Below are 15787 nucleotides of genomic sequence, written 5' to 3' on the forward strand. Positions count from 1 at the left end.
GATCACCCCCTCCTCACCTCTCCCCCTTAAACTGATGAGAAAATGGAGGATTGCAAATAGGGGGTGGTGTATATGGAGGGGGGGCCAAGCTTGCACGGCAAGGACTCAACCCCAGGTAAACTGGCTGTCCTGCCAGGACCCCAGGAGCAGAGGGGGCAGGGGCTGCGGCCATGCCCTGAGGAAGGGCTGAGGGCCAGAGAGGGGATGGGTCAGCCTCACCCTGGCCTTTTCCTGTCCCCTCTTTGTGCCCCAAGTAGGATGCACCTGCTACATGCAGGGTGACTGAAACCCCTCCAAGGTCCCCAGGAGTGTCTGCTGGGGCATGTCCAGCCAAGCCTTTGATGTGAAGAAGAGAGGGGTCCCATTAGGGCCTAGCTCTCAGGACCCATGTCATGAAGAAGGATGCCATCCCCTCTGGGCATCTGCCCCTCTGCCCATGTGTCCGCCTGCCCTCTGGGTGTGTGCCCCTGTCCCGTCTCCTGGGCCGAGGAAGGATGTTTCCAGCATTATCCTATTCTGTCTCCACACAGCCCAGTCCTGGGTACATCGTCCTTACCTTCCAGAGGACACGAGGTGCCAGAAGGACTGTGGGTGGCACAGGCCCCGTGGTTCCAGGTTGCACTTGGGCTCCGTCGAGTGCCCTGCTGCCTAAGACCCAGAGCCACTCACCTCTCAACAGGGAGCCAGGCCAGGCCTCTCCTCCCCCCTCATCCTTCTCCTCTGAGCCAAATTTGGCTTCTCACAAGAGGCAGCCATTCAGTGACAGGGCCCTGACTGTCTTGAGAGGAGCCTGCACAGCCCTGAGGATGGTGCCCTATTGTCCTTGAGAGAGTGCAGAGCGAGAAGGGTGCCCACCTGCCTGCCAGCCCCTTACAAGCTCCTGGCCCCTCAGTCCCCAGTGAAGAGGGCGTGATGCCCTGTATGGGTTATGAGTGTATCAGGACACAACATACAGAAGAGCAGCTCACACAACAAGGCGCCCAGGCTCCGTGACGTCCCCAGCGAGCCAGCTCCTGCCTCATCCCTGCCTGCCATCGTTAGCCTGTGTGTGTGTGTGTGTGTGTGTGTGTGTGTGTGTGTATACGCACACAGTGTGCCACACAATCACGTGTACCTAGGCTGTATAACATGATGTACCTCTCTAATCAGGAAGCATGACCCTCCCTGGACACTGCTATCTACACCTCCTGGACAGAGATGACTCATATGGCCCCCCTGACTGCAAGGGCAGCTCGGGGTCCGTGTTTGCAGTTAGGCACATTGCCACCCCAAACAAAACCGAGGCCCTTTTAGGAAGGAAGCAGAAAGGAATGGAGATAGCAGGGTCGCCCCACCACCCCAGGGGACTGATCAGAACAGGAGACTCAGGCCACAGAACTCCCCCAAGTTGTCCCCCACACCTGCTCTCTTTAACTCCAGTGAAGGTCTCTTGTCCAAAGGAGAAAGGTGCCTTGCCCCTCTGCGGGCCCCTTTGACCTTGCCGAGCAAGCACCCGCCAGCCCACCACCAGGCAGGCTGGTAGGAAGGATGCTAGTTTCACTCCATCCCCAGTCTCCTGTAGAGAAGCCACATAGATTAAACACACAAGCACACACGTGTGCTCATATACACCCATGCAACACACGTACACAGCTATACATGTATGCATGTGCATGCGTGTGTGCACACACATTCATGGTATACCTACATTAGCACAGGCACATGCATATGTACATGTGTGCACACACACATGTACACAGATACCATGTGTACATCATGTTCTACACATTAGGTGCACGTGATCATGCGGCACAGTGTGTACACACACACACACACACACACACACACCAGCAAGCTTTGCTCCTAGTATCTCCTTGCCTTCCAGCTTAAGGAGCCATCTGCCAGCCCCATGCCAGGACTCTGCCTCGCCCACCCCAGGCCCATCCTGTCATCCTTTGCAAGGTCCAACCCACAAAAAGCACACATTTTCCTAACCTCAGGCATCTGGCTGCCCCAGCACCCCCTGGAAGCAGGAGGAGAGGCGGGAGACGAGGCAGGAAGAACCCCAAGGTGGAACCGCAGTGTTTATAAAATAGGTCACTGAATTACTCAGAACAATATTTTCCTTGCGGTGCAACTCCTTCCTGGACGCACTATGCACAGATGCCCGTGCTGACCCCAGGTACCGCAGCAAGGGCTGGGCAGCCTGCGGGGGCCCCGGGAGCCAGGCCCCTCACAAAGGTTTGGCCACTGGAACTGCGTTGCCAGAAGCCACATGGCATTTTCATGAGGATTGGTCAGAAATGCAAACAAGCAAAGCCACACCATCCGTCCTCACCCAAGGGCTTACTCACTGGCACTGGGCCAGCGGGCAGGGCTGGAGCCTCAGGCAAACTCCTCAGAGGATGCTGGCTCCTCTGGGCATCCCTGCAACCCCAGGCTGGCAGTGCCTCTCAGGGGTGTGGGGGGTGAACACCAGGAATCTGTGGACATGTGCTCAGCCTTGCAGGAAGGAGCCAAGGCTTTAGGTCTGACTCTGGCAGACGGACAGGATGTGAGGGGGACAGTGGGCCTTGGGACCCCCTGAAACCCCCGGCCCAGCCCACCCTGTGGAAATCTAACAGTCTGTGCCCTGGGTTACAAAGGCCACCCCAGACCTCAGAAGTTGGGTCTCAGGGTCTACATCTGACAAGATGCATGGGGGGAGGGGCAAAAAGAAAAGGTGGCGAGCGCTGGGGGAGGGGCAACAAAGGTGAGGGGTACTGGCATCCTGCCCACAGCCTCTCCCCCTCCAACAGGGAAGGATGTGGCAAGGAGCAGAGAGGAGAGCCCCTGCTCCCTGGGCAGAAGACCAGAGGCGGTGGGGGCCACACTGGGCTGCCTGCCTCCATCCCGGGCTGTGAACTTGGGGCTGGGCCTGTGGGACACAGAAGATGCTCCTGAGAGAGAGGGAGGGGGAGGGACAGTCCCAAAGTGACTCTTGGAGGAGTCAGGCCGCCCTCTTCCTGCAGCGGGCAGGATGGTCAGCGAAGGAGGAAGGCTCCTGTGGTCCATCCCCAAGTCCCCATGGTGCAGGTGACAGGTCAGAAAAACCACTGTCCAGCCACCAGGCCTTGCTCTCTCAGTGCCCCCACCTGAAATGCCCATCCCCGCTTCTTCAAGAGGTCCCCCAAACCTCCAGGATCCACCTCCATCGCCTCCACCCCAGAACGCACCTGAGGCTCCTACCGCCCCCTCACACTCCCCATCTGCCTTTCCCAAGGCAGGGGGCCCCATCCCTGACAGCGACAGAGACAGTCTGTAGCTCCCTGGCCACCCCGACCTGGACGCAGGTGTGCGCTGTGACTGCAGGGTGCGAAAGGAGCAGGGAGGAGTCCCCGAGCCCCCTGGGGAGCCCATCCACCCCATTTCTCTGCAGAGTCTGGCACATGGGAGGTGTCTTGTAAGTATTTGCTCAACGAGAGACAGCAGGGTCTGGAGCCTCCAGTCCCGAGGTGAAGGTCTCCATGTCCCTCCTACACCCAGGAACGCGTCTTTGTCAAGGTCCCAGAAAGGCAGCTGTGGGCGGGAAGGAGCTGTTGACCCTGGGCAGTGACCACCCCCTTGCACAAGCCACTCTCTCCCACCCCCTCAGCCTCCTTCTGATAATTTTTTCGGTTAGGAAATTATAGATACAGAAATGGAGGGAAAGAAGATAAATAGCAAATGGTAAAAGAAGATCTCTCTGGGTAATGGGATTTGTGCTCATCCACAATCTCAAGATTTTCTACTTCAAAAAATAAAGCACCTTCCCCTCCTCCGCCTGACAGGAACTCTAAGGAGACTCTCACAACAGATGGTGCAATTGTGACTTCAACCACCAGGTGGCGGCCAAGACCAGTGCATCCCCCATCTGACCGCCTCCCTCCCAGGGTTTTCTGGGTCCCGGGAGGAAGGAGAGAGGTGGACACACAGGCAGCGTCTGCAGCAGAGGTGACCACAGTGCCTCCCCACTTGTCGGCCCTCCCAACAATGCCCAGAAGTAGGTATTGCCATCCCCATTTGATTACTGGGGAAAGCAAGGCCCAGAACGGAGAAGAGCCTGTCCACGTCACAGCCCAGCACAGGGAGAGCCTGGGCTAGAACTCTCATTTCCCAACACACTTGGACTCACAGAAGCCCAGTAGCTCCCTGGTTTTATTTGTAACACCCAGGATGAGGGGACTTGAGCCTGAGCTGCCTGAGCACTTCCATCTGTCCCAGCCTCTTAGTCCGCCATCTGAGGCCCCGCTCCCACAGCGGCATTCTGCCACAGAGGCCAGGGCTCATCTGGGTTGCTGCCCTCCAGTGGGGGGTTCTGGGGCTTCCTGCTGGGCTGCTTGAGCAGGTGGCCTCAGGGTTTGGTCCAGGGTGTGGCTGGGAGGCCGGCCCCTACATTCCACCCTCCAACCCCCATCATCCATGTCCCTGACTCTGTTCCCACTGTGCCACTACTGACTGAGCCAGGCCCAGCCAGGGACACCTCCACGCCTTTCCTGGAAACCCACATTAGCATGAGCCTTGGAGGGACCTGTCCCACACCAGCCATGCCGAGAGCAGGAGGAACAGCAGGACCAGAGCTGCAGCCAATGTCACAGAGGGTACCAGGTCCGAGTCCTCAGGACCAGGGATGGCGTCACCTGGTACTTGGCGGGGGGCGGCGGGGGTGCCGGACAGCTGGGTGTCAGAGACCTTCTCTCCCAGGGGCCCTGGCCGGCCCATCTGTGGGAAGGAGGAGGTGAGGGAGAGGACTTCCTCTGGGAAGGGCCCAATCACCCACCCCCTGTGACCCTCCTACCCCTCTCCCTCGGACGGGAGCCCTCCAGACAGCAGGAGCAAGGGGCCACGAGGTGACCGTGGGCAGTGACTCCCCAAGCCTCCGTTTTCTCCTCTAAAATGGGACGATGGAGGCAAGAATAAGGACCAACTGAGAGGTGCCTGCTCCACTGGCATTCCCTCCCACCTCCTTACCTCTTCCCTTGGAGACCTTTACCCTTGTCAGGGGGTCCGGAATGCAGCTCTGCCAGTTTCCGGGGCACTTGGAAGCCGGCAAACTTGTCTGGAGGGACCTTTGTGAAATTGAAGGAGGAGCTGTGTCAAGGCTGCCCTCTGCTCACTCGGCAGCCCAGGGGGTGGGCACCAGGTCACATCCATCTTAAGATGAGAAAAGGGAGGCTCAGAAAAGGAGCTGGCTCAGAGGAGCAGCCTTCCCAAGCAGCCCGAGGGTGGCAGAGGAGGCAGCCTGAGCACTCATCCTCAGGCCCATCCTCCTATAGGGCAGAGTCTGGACCAGGTCAATCATTCAGCTCCGATGCCCTGAATCCGCCAGTGATGGGGAGAATCCCAGAGTCAGGCTGGTCCCTGCCCAGCTCCTCCCTAACAGTTCTGCAGGATGCTTACCTTCCAGCCATGGGGACTCCAGCGTCAGGAAGGGGCCTGCCCCAGCGCTGCCACGTTCCCCAGGGATAAGCAAGCCTGAGCGGATCAACTAAGGGCCCTTTCTTAGAACTGTACCCTCCACCTCCCCCAGGGAGAGGCTGGAGCTGGAAGGGGTGGGGAAGTGAAGGACCCAGCCCCTTTGTGGGTGTGTCCAGGGCAGAGAGGGGAACCAGTTCTCCCAGGCCAAGCAGAGCCAGGTATCCCCACTCCCACACCAGCACTTCTCTGCTCCCTCCTAGCGACACTTCCTGCAGGGGGGCCGGGAGAGGCTAAAGAAGGGAGGTGGGCTCTCAGTTCCAGTTGACAAGGGCTTCTGGGCACCCTCCTGTGTGCCTGTGGGTTCCCGGGCCCAGGATGGGTGGGGGGAGGAGAGGAGGAACGAGCCCACCAGTAGGAGGGTTAAAAGGCCTGAGGACCCCAGAAGCGATCCAAGCTGAATGGGATTATCCTTTAAGGACAAAGATGTTTGTTGCTCCGCTAGTGTTCAGAGCAAACATTTGAAGCAGCCTTAATGCCCATGACAGAAGATTCGTGAACAAATCCAGGTTCATCCACTCCAGAACTTTCCAGAACCATTAAGACAGCGCTATGGACAGTGTCACACCAGCTTTATGCTTTCAGCCCAAACTGGAAATAACCTAATTGCCCATCAAAGAGTGGTTGGACACTTTGGCGCACGCACACACAGCAACAAAAAGGGGACAATCCACTGAAAAAACACACGGATGACTCTTGTGGATGTGCTGAGTGAAAGAAGCCAGACAAAAGGGCACTTAACATGTGGTCCTCTTTCCATGTGACTCTAAGGACAAACCTAATCACAGTCACAGAAAGATGAGCAGTAGTTTCCCGGGAATGGGGGAGGGGTGCCCGAAGGGGCACAAAGGAACCTTCCAGGAGGAAGGGATGTTCTATACCTTGGGGGGGGGGTCTGGATTATACAGCTAGCAACACACTTAAAATGCACTTGTTACCGTCTGTACATTACATCTTAATAAACTCCATTTAAAAAGAAAACAAATGCTTTGAAAAAAAGAGAAGGAGAGGATGCGGCAGAAACAAAAGTATGATTCCATTTGTCTGAGGTTCAAGAGCAGGAAAAGCTAATCCACAGTAACAGAAATCACTGGTGGGACTCCAGAGGGGGGGTGTGACTGGGGAGGGATAGTCGGACCTCCTAGGGCGATGAGAACCTTCCGATTCTTGACAGGGACAATAATTGCAGGGTTGCACCCCAACCTTTATTCACTGACCTGCACATTTGTGTCATATGTCAATGTTTAAAATGTAATTGTGAGGACTGTGCCATATTACCAATAAGAGTCATCATTTATTGGACGTGCCTGGATCCAAAGCCTATCTCCGCGGTGGCAAGAAAATGCTTAAAATAAAATGTAAAATGGTCACACAACTGTATACACACACAATGGGCAAAAATTGTAACACAGACCCGTGGGGGAAAGACTAAAATGCCAGCAGGGTGAGGCTCTCAGGAGATAGATGTCCCTGTTTTCTCTATTGTTTTACTATAATTGTATTTTGATGATAATAAAAGGGAATTATAATAACTTTTAAAAAATACTTTACTATTATAATAGTGAAAATCTGGAAATAACCCAAATATTCAACAACAAAGGATCAATTTAAAAATGTATGTGGCACACCCAGTCCAAATAGGGTGTGATCCAGCCCCCTCTCTCTGAGAAAAGGCCAAAGGGAGAGCTGAAACTAGTAACTGTGATATTTTTTTTTGAGGATGGTTTTCCAGGGAATTTTCAGTTTCTGCTCTTCTTATTTTTAAATTTCAGTTTATTACCTGGATGCTTCACAACAAGGCCGAGTTATTTCTGCAAACAGAAAACACCAGAAACGGGTAAAATACAAGTCTGATCCACCGGAACCGCCACCCCCTCAACCCTCTGCCCTCACCCAACACACTCTCCTGCTGTCCTGGAAGCTCATCAGCCTGACTTCACCGCGTCGCGGGCAGGGCGGGACCGGGACGCTTTGTGCCAGGAAAGGAGTCGAACGCAAGGCGGAGCTCCCGGCCTTCCTTTAAAGGGAGACCCTGTGTGTCTTGGCGAGTCACTGAGTTCGCTGTGTGACCTTGGCGAGTCATTTCGCCTCTCTGGGCTTCAGTTTCTTGCTGCCTGTAGGAGCTGGGCCCCAGGGTTGGACGCAGTCTGCGCCCCCGTGGTGGTACCAGGCTCGGACACCGACGTGGACAAGAGCGGGTCGGCAGGTGCTCTGCCTCTAGGCCTCACATGACTGTCAAGGCCCTTCCCTCGGATGCGGGTTCCTATTCTCAGGACGACCCTGGGGTATCCGGGGAGCACAAAGCGCGGGCCGCGCCCGGGGAATGTCCGGCGGCCCCGCCCAGGTGCTGCCCCCAGCACCTGGCACCCTAGCCCGCGCCCGGGGAAAGCCCGGCGGCGCTCCGCATCCCAGCTCCGCACCGCCCGCGGCCTTCCCATTGGCCGACACCGGGTCTGCAGGGCCGCCCCGCAGCCAATCGCGGCCGGGGGGCGGAGCTGCGGGCGCCGCCGGATGCTCTAAGCCGCTGCGGCCCGACGCGCTGGCGACCCCAGCTGCCCCGGCCCCTCGGCGGCGCCCTAGACAGCAGAGGCCGGCCATGCAGGAGCCACTGCTGGGAGCCGAGGGCCCGGACTATGACACCTTCCCGGAGAGGCTGTCCCCGTCGCCGGGAGAAAGGACGCGGGTCGGGTGAGAGTCGCTGGGCATCGGGGCTGTGGGTGGGGGCTTGAGCCTCTAACCATCGGCGAGTGGCCTCCAATGGGCCATTTGGCCCCCTCCTTCCCCAGACACGCTAGTCCTGTTTAAGGAGCTGGATGTGTCCCCTGCCCTCATCGTTCTCCAGTACTGGGCCCAGCCCCCAACTGGCACAGATAGGGAGACTGAGGCCCAGAGAGGGAGAAGGGCTTGCCTAATATCACAGAACAAGCCTGGGGTGGCAAAGCTGGGAGTAGAAACCAAGTGTCTTCTGGAGAAAAGCTCCTTGCACCCATGTCTCAACCGTGATGATGGGCTGTGGCGACCGCCCTCATGCCCTGGGGTTTTCCCAAGGGAGCTGGCACTCAGACCCTGGGGAGGTGCCAGTCTGGCCCTCAACCCAGCCCTCCTGAGCGCTGCCCTCTTGGTGGACAGCTATTGTACTCGGGACGGGCTGCAGATCTGTGAGGAGAGATTCAAAGACCCCCAATATTTCTGCCCCCCCTCCACCCCAGAGCCCCGCAGAACAGGAGGGTGTTCCTGGCTACCTTTGCTGCTGTGCTGGGCAATTTCAGCTTCGGCTATGCCCTGGTCTACACGTCGCCCGTCATCCCGGCCCTGGAGCACTCCTTGGATCCAAACCTGCGTCTGACCAAAATCCAGGCATCCTGGTTTGGGGTAAGGGCCATGCACTGAGCTGGGAGGGGCAGGGCAGGGGAGCAGGGACACACTGAGTTTTGTCCTCAGCTAGGGATGCCCCAAAAGCTCAGCCTTGATGCCCCTTCCTGGGCCCTGGTCTACCCCCACACACATACTCCGGGCTGGGGGTGGAGGAGGGGTGTGAGGCCAAATGATGGCTCTGAAATAAAAGGAGGAAGTGAAAGCCGATGGAGAGGGCCTAGGAAGCAACAGGGGGGCGAGGTCCCTTAAAGTCTCCACCCAGTGGGGTTGAGGGTTCCCCAGATCCCCAAACCTGGAGCAGAGCAGACACCCCCCTGGATGATGGGGGTCTGGGGCATCAGGTGCCCATGGAAAGAGGCACTGGCTGTAGCAAGGAGGGTCCAGAACAGATTGTGGGCATGTGGAAAGGAAAAGCACAGGCCTCGAGAGTCCCAAGATTCTAAAACTATGTTAGTAGCCTCAATTTACAATGACAACATATTAGCCAAGATTAATAGTACCCACTGAGTACTGAGCACTTGGTATGTGCCAGGTGTATGCCGGGCACTTTACCTGAGAGCTGACTGACTCCAGAGCCAACGCTATGAGGTGAGTGCCACCACTCTCCCCATAATACGGCTGAAGAAATTGAGGCTCAGACTGGCTAAGCACCGTGCCCAAGTCACTGACTGGATCCTACTCATGACACTTTACTGGGAATCCAAGAACCCCAAATCTTAAAATCCCAGGGGCTTTAAATCACAGAACCCTGTCTGCTATATGATATTAGACATTTAAATGTCAGTCAGTCTGGAGAGAAATGCTGTGGACACGTGGCCCCACGTCCTCCCCAGAGAAGGACTCCCTGTGGTGGCACCCCTAACAAATGGTTGTGCACATGCTGCTTGTACACCCCTGGAAATGGGAGGCTCACTACCATTGGGGGCCTGAGTCCCAAATACCTCTAGGATCTGATGCGGGTGGGGGGATGCTGGGTACCCAGACATGTCTGCCCTGTACCCTTCTCTACAGTCGGTGTTCACCTTGGGTGCAGCGGCCGGAGGCCTCAGTGCCATGGTCCTCAATGACCTCCTGGGCCGGAAGCTCAGCATCATGTTTTCAGCTGTACCCTCGGCAGCTGGCTACGCATTCATGGCGGGTGCCCGTGGCGTGTGGATGCTGCTGCTGGGAAGGACGCTGACGGGCTTCGCTGGGGGGCTCACGGCTGCCTGCATACCGGTAAGGCCAGGAGTGCCCACCCCACGGCCCCCTCACAGCTTCAGCAGCGTGCTGACCACCATTAGGAAAGGCCTCCTGGCCTCCAAGTCCACCGGTCAATGGGGACATGTTTGCCAGGGAAATTCAGCTCACCCCCACCAGGGCAGCTAATATTGGGGAAGTCTCTCCCCATCTCCTCAGACGCCCCCCACTCAGGACTCCCCAAACTTCCTACCCCATTTCCTGACAGTCAGACACATTGCTCAATTGGAGAAGATCTACATTGAGCAACAGAAAGGGAAGTCCCTGCCCTGCCCTGTCCCTGGGACCCCTCATCTCACCCACCACTGCCGACACACCCAGTCATGGGCTGAGGCGAGCCCAATGGGGTGAAGATAGCTGGGAGGAGCAGATACCAGACTTGGGGTGCCCTTGGGCCTTCCAGTTCCCAGCTTTGAGCTACCCATTTCAAAGCTGTGCTTCTGCCCACTTTACAGTCAGGGGAACTGAGGCCCAGGGGAGGTCATGAGGTGAGTCATGATCAGGACAGGAACCCCACCAGAAGCCCCCACTTCCCAAGGGTCACCAGGCCACCTCTGCCATCTTGCCCAGGCCCCTGTGTTCTCACCAAAGGCCTGGGGTGGGCCGATGTGTCTCGCAGGTGTACGTGTCTGAGATTGCTCTCCCAGGCGTTCGTGGGGCTCTGGGGGCCACACCGCAGCTCATGGCAGTGTTTGGATCACTGTCTCTCTATGCCCTCGGTAAGACCAATGTTTACACAAGCACTTCCTAGGTGCAGGCTGGGGGTGACAAGGTGCCACTGAGCAGTCATGTTGGGAAGGGAAGGAGCATGCCCCCCCCAAAGGAGCCCTGTGCTGGGGGCCAAAAGACCTGCCTTCCCAGCTGTACTCAGCCACCACCATGCTGTGTACTTCCAGGCAATTCCCTGCTCCAAGCTGGTCACCAGGCCCTACCTACCTGGACAATGACGGCTTCTCCTGGGCCAGCAGTCTTCAAACTGTCTTTTGACAGCAAAATCCTTCTGTCAAATAATCTTAGGTGGGAATCCTACACAGAAAAGAGATCAGAGCATAGCTGGTTGGTAGGGGAAGTCCGGGGTCTTGCCTGCTCAGGGAGCTAGGCAATCCCGTGGCCCCTCCTGGCCTAGATCACAGAGGCGTGGGGCAATCAGGGTAGACTTGCTGCAGGAGGTGACCCCGGGCTAGCCCTTGGGGACAGGTGAAGTTGCTCAGAGGCCCCAGTGGGAGGGGTCTCCATGTCCAGCCTGGACCCTAGCTCCTTACCCCCTCTGCACCGCAGGCCTCCTGCTGCCGTGGCGCTGGCTGGCTGTGGCCGGGGAGGGGCCTGTGGTCATCATGATCCTGCTGCTCACCTTCATGCCCAACTCGCCACGCTTCCTACTCTCGAGGGGCAGGGACGAGGAGGCACTGCAGGCACTGGCCTGGCTGCGCGGGGCTAACGCCGACATCCGCTGGGAGTTCCAGCAGATCCAGGACAACGTCCAGAGACAGGTGCAGGAGATGTGGGTGCCCAGCCCCGCACACCAGCCTCTGGTGCCCACAGCTGTGTGTGGCCACGGCCAGTCACCAGGCCTTTCTGAGCCTCAGTTGCTTTTCCTGGAAAATGGGATGCCAATAGTTCCTACCTCCAGACAACATGGCACCTAACCCAGGGCACATGCTTCGTGCCCTGGATGCCAGGGGACCCGGAGATACTGACAAGCAGGAGTGTGCCTTGGCTCACCCACTGATCCAGGAGCATGGGGTTCAGGTGGGGGTCCCTGGCCTGGAGGAGGGGAGAAGGGAGTCTCTGCCCAACCCCATGAAGTCCACAGCAGGGTGGCACCTGCTGGAGGGGCTGGCCCAGCCACCTCAGCGATGGCCTCGTGTCTCCAGAGCAGCCGCATGTCGTGGGCCGAGGCCCGGGACCCCCACATATACCGACCCATCACCATCGCCTTGCTGATGCGCTTCCTACAGCAACTGACAGGCATCACGCCCATCCTGGTCTACCTGCAGCCCATCTTCAATAGCACCGCGGTCCTGCTGGTGAGAGCCCAGTCCCCATGCCCCGGCTCTGGGCCCCCAGCGTCCCTCAGAGGCCGGCCCTTACTTAGCACCTGCTCTGTGCTGCATAGCGGGTGTATTTGCAGGCGGAGACCGCCAGGGGCCCGTCCCTGATCCTGTGCCACGCACCTGTTCTCAGAGTAACATCTGCAAGTAAAGCTTCCATGTTTTCAAATTATATGTACAGGATTACAAAGAAAACCAGTTTTATAGACACGCAGACCCCACGGGGGCCATGGACCCGAGTCAGCAGCCACCACTCACTGGGGGAAGTTACTTCCCCTCCAAACCTCAGCTTCCTCCTGCAGAGTGGAGATAATAGTTGCATCGTTTCGTTGGCCTGTCCTGGGCTCAGGGAGATGAGATTTGAAGATCAGTGACAGCAAACCAGTTATTGTCACGCCTATACTCTGTATGGGCTCTGGGCTTAGGGGTGGGCAATGCAGTTGTGCCTCTGCCCAAAAGGCCCTTAGGCCTCAGAGAAAGTGCCTGGCACACAGTAGGTGCTTGGCGGCTCAGTGCTCCAAGGAGCTGGGACCTGAGCCCCCGGCAACACCATGGGAGGATGGGTGGGCCGGGAGCGGCAGGCCAGTATCCCTCAGCCCTGGTGCCTTCTTCCCTGCAGCTCCCTGAGGATGACGCAGCCATCGTGGGGGCCGTGAGGCTGTTGTCGGTGCTGATTGCTGCTGTCACCATGGACCGGGCCGGCCGCAAGGTGCTGCTGTTTGTCTCAGGTGAACTCCACCGTTTCCTGCACATAGTAAGGTGTCACTCCAACAGCTGCTAAGTGTTGTGCCGAGTCGCTGGGAGCCCCAGGGGGCCTGGGTCAGACCTGCCCTGGTGGCCCCTGCCTCCCCAGGGCCTGGCATGCACCAGCTGTTCCAGAAAGGCCTGCTTGTGTGAGCGAACAAGCCAACTGACACACCACAGTGTGTGACAGAAGCCCAAATGTGGCTGGAGTGGGAGCCTGCTGTTCTATAGGAAGTGTCCACTCACAGACGGGCTGTGGTGGTGGCCTGGGTGACAGCTGGGCCGCACGGGGTACAGGGCACTGAAGGGCTCTGTGGAGGGAACTTCCAGCTCAAAGGGCCCTGGCCCCCCCGAGGGCCACCTGTCTGTCCACAGCAGCCATCATGTTTGCTGCGAACCTGACGCTGGGGCTGTATGTCCACTTTGGTCCAAAGCCTCTGACCCCCAACAGCACCATAGACTTGCAGAGTGTGGCCTTGGGGGGCACAGAGCTGCCCCTGGCCACACCTACCAACTACATCACACTGGTGCCCCTTCTGGCCACCATGCTCTTCATCATGGGTAGGTATGGCGGGAGGGAAACCCTAGGGCTCCCACCAGAGGGCTGGCTGCATGGGGGGGCCTCCTGGCCAGCGAGGGAGGTTCTGTCTGGTGGGTGAGGTGCGGGGGATTTGGCTGTGTCATGGGTGGGGCACTGCTGTCCTGGGTTGGCTGGGATGCTTGGGGAGGGGTCTCAGCAGCTTCAGGGAGGCAGAAGAGGCTGCGCCAGCCACAGTGGGGACTGAGCCCACCCCTCCCCCTCTGGGCAGGCTACGCCATGGGCTGGGGGCCCATCACCTGGCTCCTCATGTCTGAGATCCTGCCCCTGCGCGCCCGTGGTGTGGCCTCGGGGCTGTGTGTGCTGGTCAGCTGGCTCACCGCCTTCGCCCTCACCAAGTCCTTCCTGCTGGTCGTGGTGAGTGCTGGGGACCCCGGGGCCTTCCAGCTGCTGCCAGGGGCTGTGCTAAGGGCTTCTCCATCTTGTCCTCTAAGCCTCAGAGTGGTCCTCTGACAGATTAGCATACCCGCTTCACAGGAGGCCAACACAGCCAAACCTCTTTATTACAACAGAAAGCTGGGGAACTGTTCTGGGAAGTCAGCTGACCTCCCAGGCCAGGGAGCCACAGCCACGTCAGCAGTCCGTCACCCTCCCAGGCAGCTGGGCTTCTGTCTGGGCGGGCAGTTTGGGTCTCAGCAGTGTATCCTGCTGGCCAGCTCACATGCGGCGTCTTACACACACACACACACACACACACACACACACACACACTCCCACCCCCCACCCCCGCCCCCGCCCCCTGCCCCAGCAGGCCCTGAAACCAGCCAGAACCTCTGAGTCCCAGCTCCTGGGGGGGAGAATCTGATGGGGCAGCTCTGGCTGTGCCCACCCAGGTGCAGTCTAGGGTCAAGCAGGGGAGGGAGACCCCAGAATGGGTAAGTCAGCTGGGTGGGGAGGGTGTGCACAGCCCCACCAGAGAGACATGGACGGTCATGGGGCAGGAAGGATGTGGCAGGTGGCCCAGAAGCACGGGAGCATGCTCCTAGGCAGGGACACAGAGGAGCTGAAATGGAAAAGATGAGCACTGGGGTGGGGAGAGGTGGGTGCCTGAGCCGAGGTGGGGGGGGGGGGCAGGCCGGGGGGGGGCTCCAGCTAAGTGGAGCCCTCGGGCAGGAGGGAAACCCTAGGGCTCCCACCAGAGGGCTGGCTGCGACTTCCAGGGCCTCAAGTGCCATGCTAAGGCCCTTGGATTTTGTGCTGGAGGCAGTGGGGAGCCCCAGGAGGTCTCTGAGCAGGTGGGGGCCCCCAAGGCTGGCTAAGACTAGCGGGCCCCACGAAGCTTGTGCTGGGGTGGGAGGGCCCTTGGTTCCCCCGTGTGACCCCCCCTCCCCCTGCCCCCAGAACGCCTGCGGCCTCCAGGTGCCTTTCTTCTTCTTTGCCGCCATCTGCTTGGTGAACCTGGTATTCACTGGCTGCTGTGTGCCCGAGACAAAGGGCCGGTCGCTGGAGCAGATTGAGTCCTTCTTCCGCACCGGCAGGAGGTCCTTCCTTCAATAAGTCAGGGACACGCCTGGGCGGGGCCAAACAACGGGGCAGCCAGGCCTGTGTGGGCCACTAACCTGCACCCCGAGTCCAGGAGGCAGCAGCAACCTGCCATCAGCCAGGCACAGGAGGACCGGCCAGAAGCACGACAGGCGCCCCCCCCAGAGCGTGCTTTCTGGCACCGCTGTCCATCTGCGGCCCCACTGGTGCCGCACACACACTGGCAAGACAAAACCGCGGCAGAGAAGCCAGCCTTGGGCTGAAGGGGAGCACACAGCCCAGGGTCTGGGGACCGTGGGCCTTGTTCCTCCAGCATGGAGGACACCCCCCCAGAGGGCCGTGATGAGGACCAAGGGCTGGCGGCTGCGGAGTGGCTCCCCACAGGAACAGTGCCACGTCAGCCTGGTCTGCTGGCTTTGCCGCCATCGAGCATCCTGGCTATGGGGAGGAAGACAATCTGCACCTCAGGGTTGGCGGGTGCCACAGGGAATGTCTGGACTCCACGGGCGAGCGCACAGGACCTGGGACACGCACCAACACCTCCTGCACCAGCCTGCCCTGTGCACAGGGGCCACAGGGCTCCTGTTTACACACCGTGTTCACCCTATTTATAAAAATAAAGAACCTGCCTGTGACCCTGCACAGGAAGGAATCCTGGTGGGGGAGCTCCCCAGCAGCCAGGCTAGACCCCGATTTTCAGCCAAGGTTGCCAAGGCCTGCTGCCCCAGGAGCAGCCCCCTTTATTGCCACCTGACTGTCCACTGTGAGGGGAGCCAGGCCGTGGGGTGCATCCTGCCCCGGGCTCCAGCTCCTCCCAGCTGTGGGG

General features: G+C 58.8%; 2 protein-coding genes and 1 long non-coding RNA gene across 15 annotated transcripts; 1 reads left to right on the plus strand and 2 right to left on the minus strand.

Annotated features, from left to right (window-relative positions):
- Positions 1 to 4141: 4141 nt before the first annotated feature.
- Positions 4142 to 7884, minus strand: LOC109445981 (uncharacterized). Of its 12 annotated transcripts, none has more exons than XR_016019437.1 (4): positions 7375 to 7884; positions 7253 to 7283; positions 4969 to 5151; positions 4142 to 4719 (listed from the first exon to the last, which is right to left on the minus strand). XR_016019437.1 is itself a non-coding variant. In XM_088793388.1 (4 exons), the coding sequence occupies exons 1-4, from the start codon at positions 5406 to 5408 to the stop codon at positions 4507 to 4509; spliced, it is 393 nt and encodes a 130-aa protein (XP_088649514.1). In that variant the 5' UTR covers positions 5409 to 7884; the 3' UTR covers positions 4142 to 4506. The 12 variants fall into 12 exon arrangements, 1 of the variants encoding a protein (XP_088649514.1); XR_016019433.1 differs by having other exon boundaries at positions 5398 to 7283; XR_016019432.1 differs by having other exon boundaries at positions 7366 to 7884.
- SLC2A6 (solute carrier family 2 member 6) lies at positions 7758 to 15637 on the plus strand. Of its 2 annotated transcripts, none has more exons than XM_088793384.1 (10): positions 7758 to 8160; positions 8682 to 8844; positions 9859 to 10065; positions 10706 to 10805; positions 11365 to 11576; positions 11961 to 12113; positions 12757 to 12865; positions 13260 to 13442; positions 13691 to 13836; positions 14821 to 15637. In XM_088793384.1, exons 1-10 carry the CDS (start codon positions 7796 to 7798, stop codon positions 14974 to 14976), a joined length of 1794 nt encoding a protein of 597 aa, XP_088649510.1. In that variant the 5' UTR covers positions 7758 to 7795; the 3' UTR covers positions 14977 to 15637. The 2 variants fall into 2 exon arrangements, with proteins under 2 accessions (XP_088649510.1, XP_019584508.3); XM_019728949.3 differs by having other exon boundaries at positions 7760 to 8160; positions 13257 to 13442.
- LOC109445982 (uncharacterized) lies at positions 10709 to 11486 on the minus strand. The gene is made up of 3 exons (XR_002137120.3): positions 11349 to 11486; positions 11023 to 11112; positions 10709 to 10844 (listed from the first exon to the last, which is right to left on the minus strand). It is a non-coding gene; the product is annotated as an uncharacterized LOC109445982 (long non-coding RNA).
- Positions 15638 to 15787: the final 150 nt, after the last annotated feature.

The sequence above is a fragment of the Rhinolophus sinicus genome, chromosome 16, assembly GCF_057876585.1.
Source record: "Rhinolophus sinicus isolate RSI-liver-muscle chromosome 16, RSI-T2T, whole genome shotgun sequence".
In the NCBI taxonomy this organism is placed as follows: Eukaryota; Metazoa; Chordata; class Mammalia; order Chiroptera; family Rhinolophidae; genus Rhinolophus; species Rhinolophus sinicus.

Coding starts and splice junctions, on each gene's coding strand:
- LOC109445981 (XM_088793388.1), bottom strand. Junction 4,889..4,990: donor TTCCGGACCCCCTGACAAGG/GTAAAGGTCTCC, acceptor GTCCCATTTTAG/AGGAGAAAACGGAGGCTTGG. Junction 4,720..4,795: donor CTCCCGTCCGAGGGAGAGGG/GTAGGAGGGTCA, acceptor TCCTTCCCACAG/ATGGGCCGGCCAGGGCCCCT.
- SLC2A6 (XM_019728949.3), top strand. CDS start 7,796: ATGTCCGGCGGCCCCGCCCAGGTGCTGCCCCCAGCACCTGGCACCCTA. Junction 10,066..10,705: donor TCACGGCTGCCTGCATACCG/GTAAGGCCAGGA, acceptor TGTGTCTCGCAG/GTGTACGTGTCTGAGATTGC. Junction 10,806..11,364: donor ACTGTCTCTCTATGCCCTCG/GTAAGACCAATG, acceptor TCTGCACCGCAG/GCCTCCTGCTGCCGTGGCGC.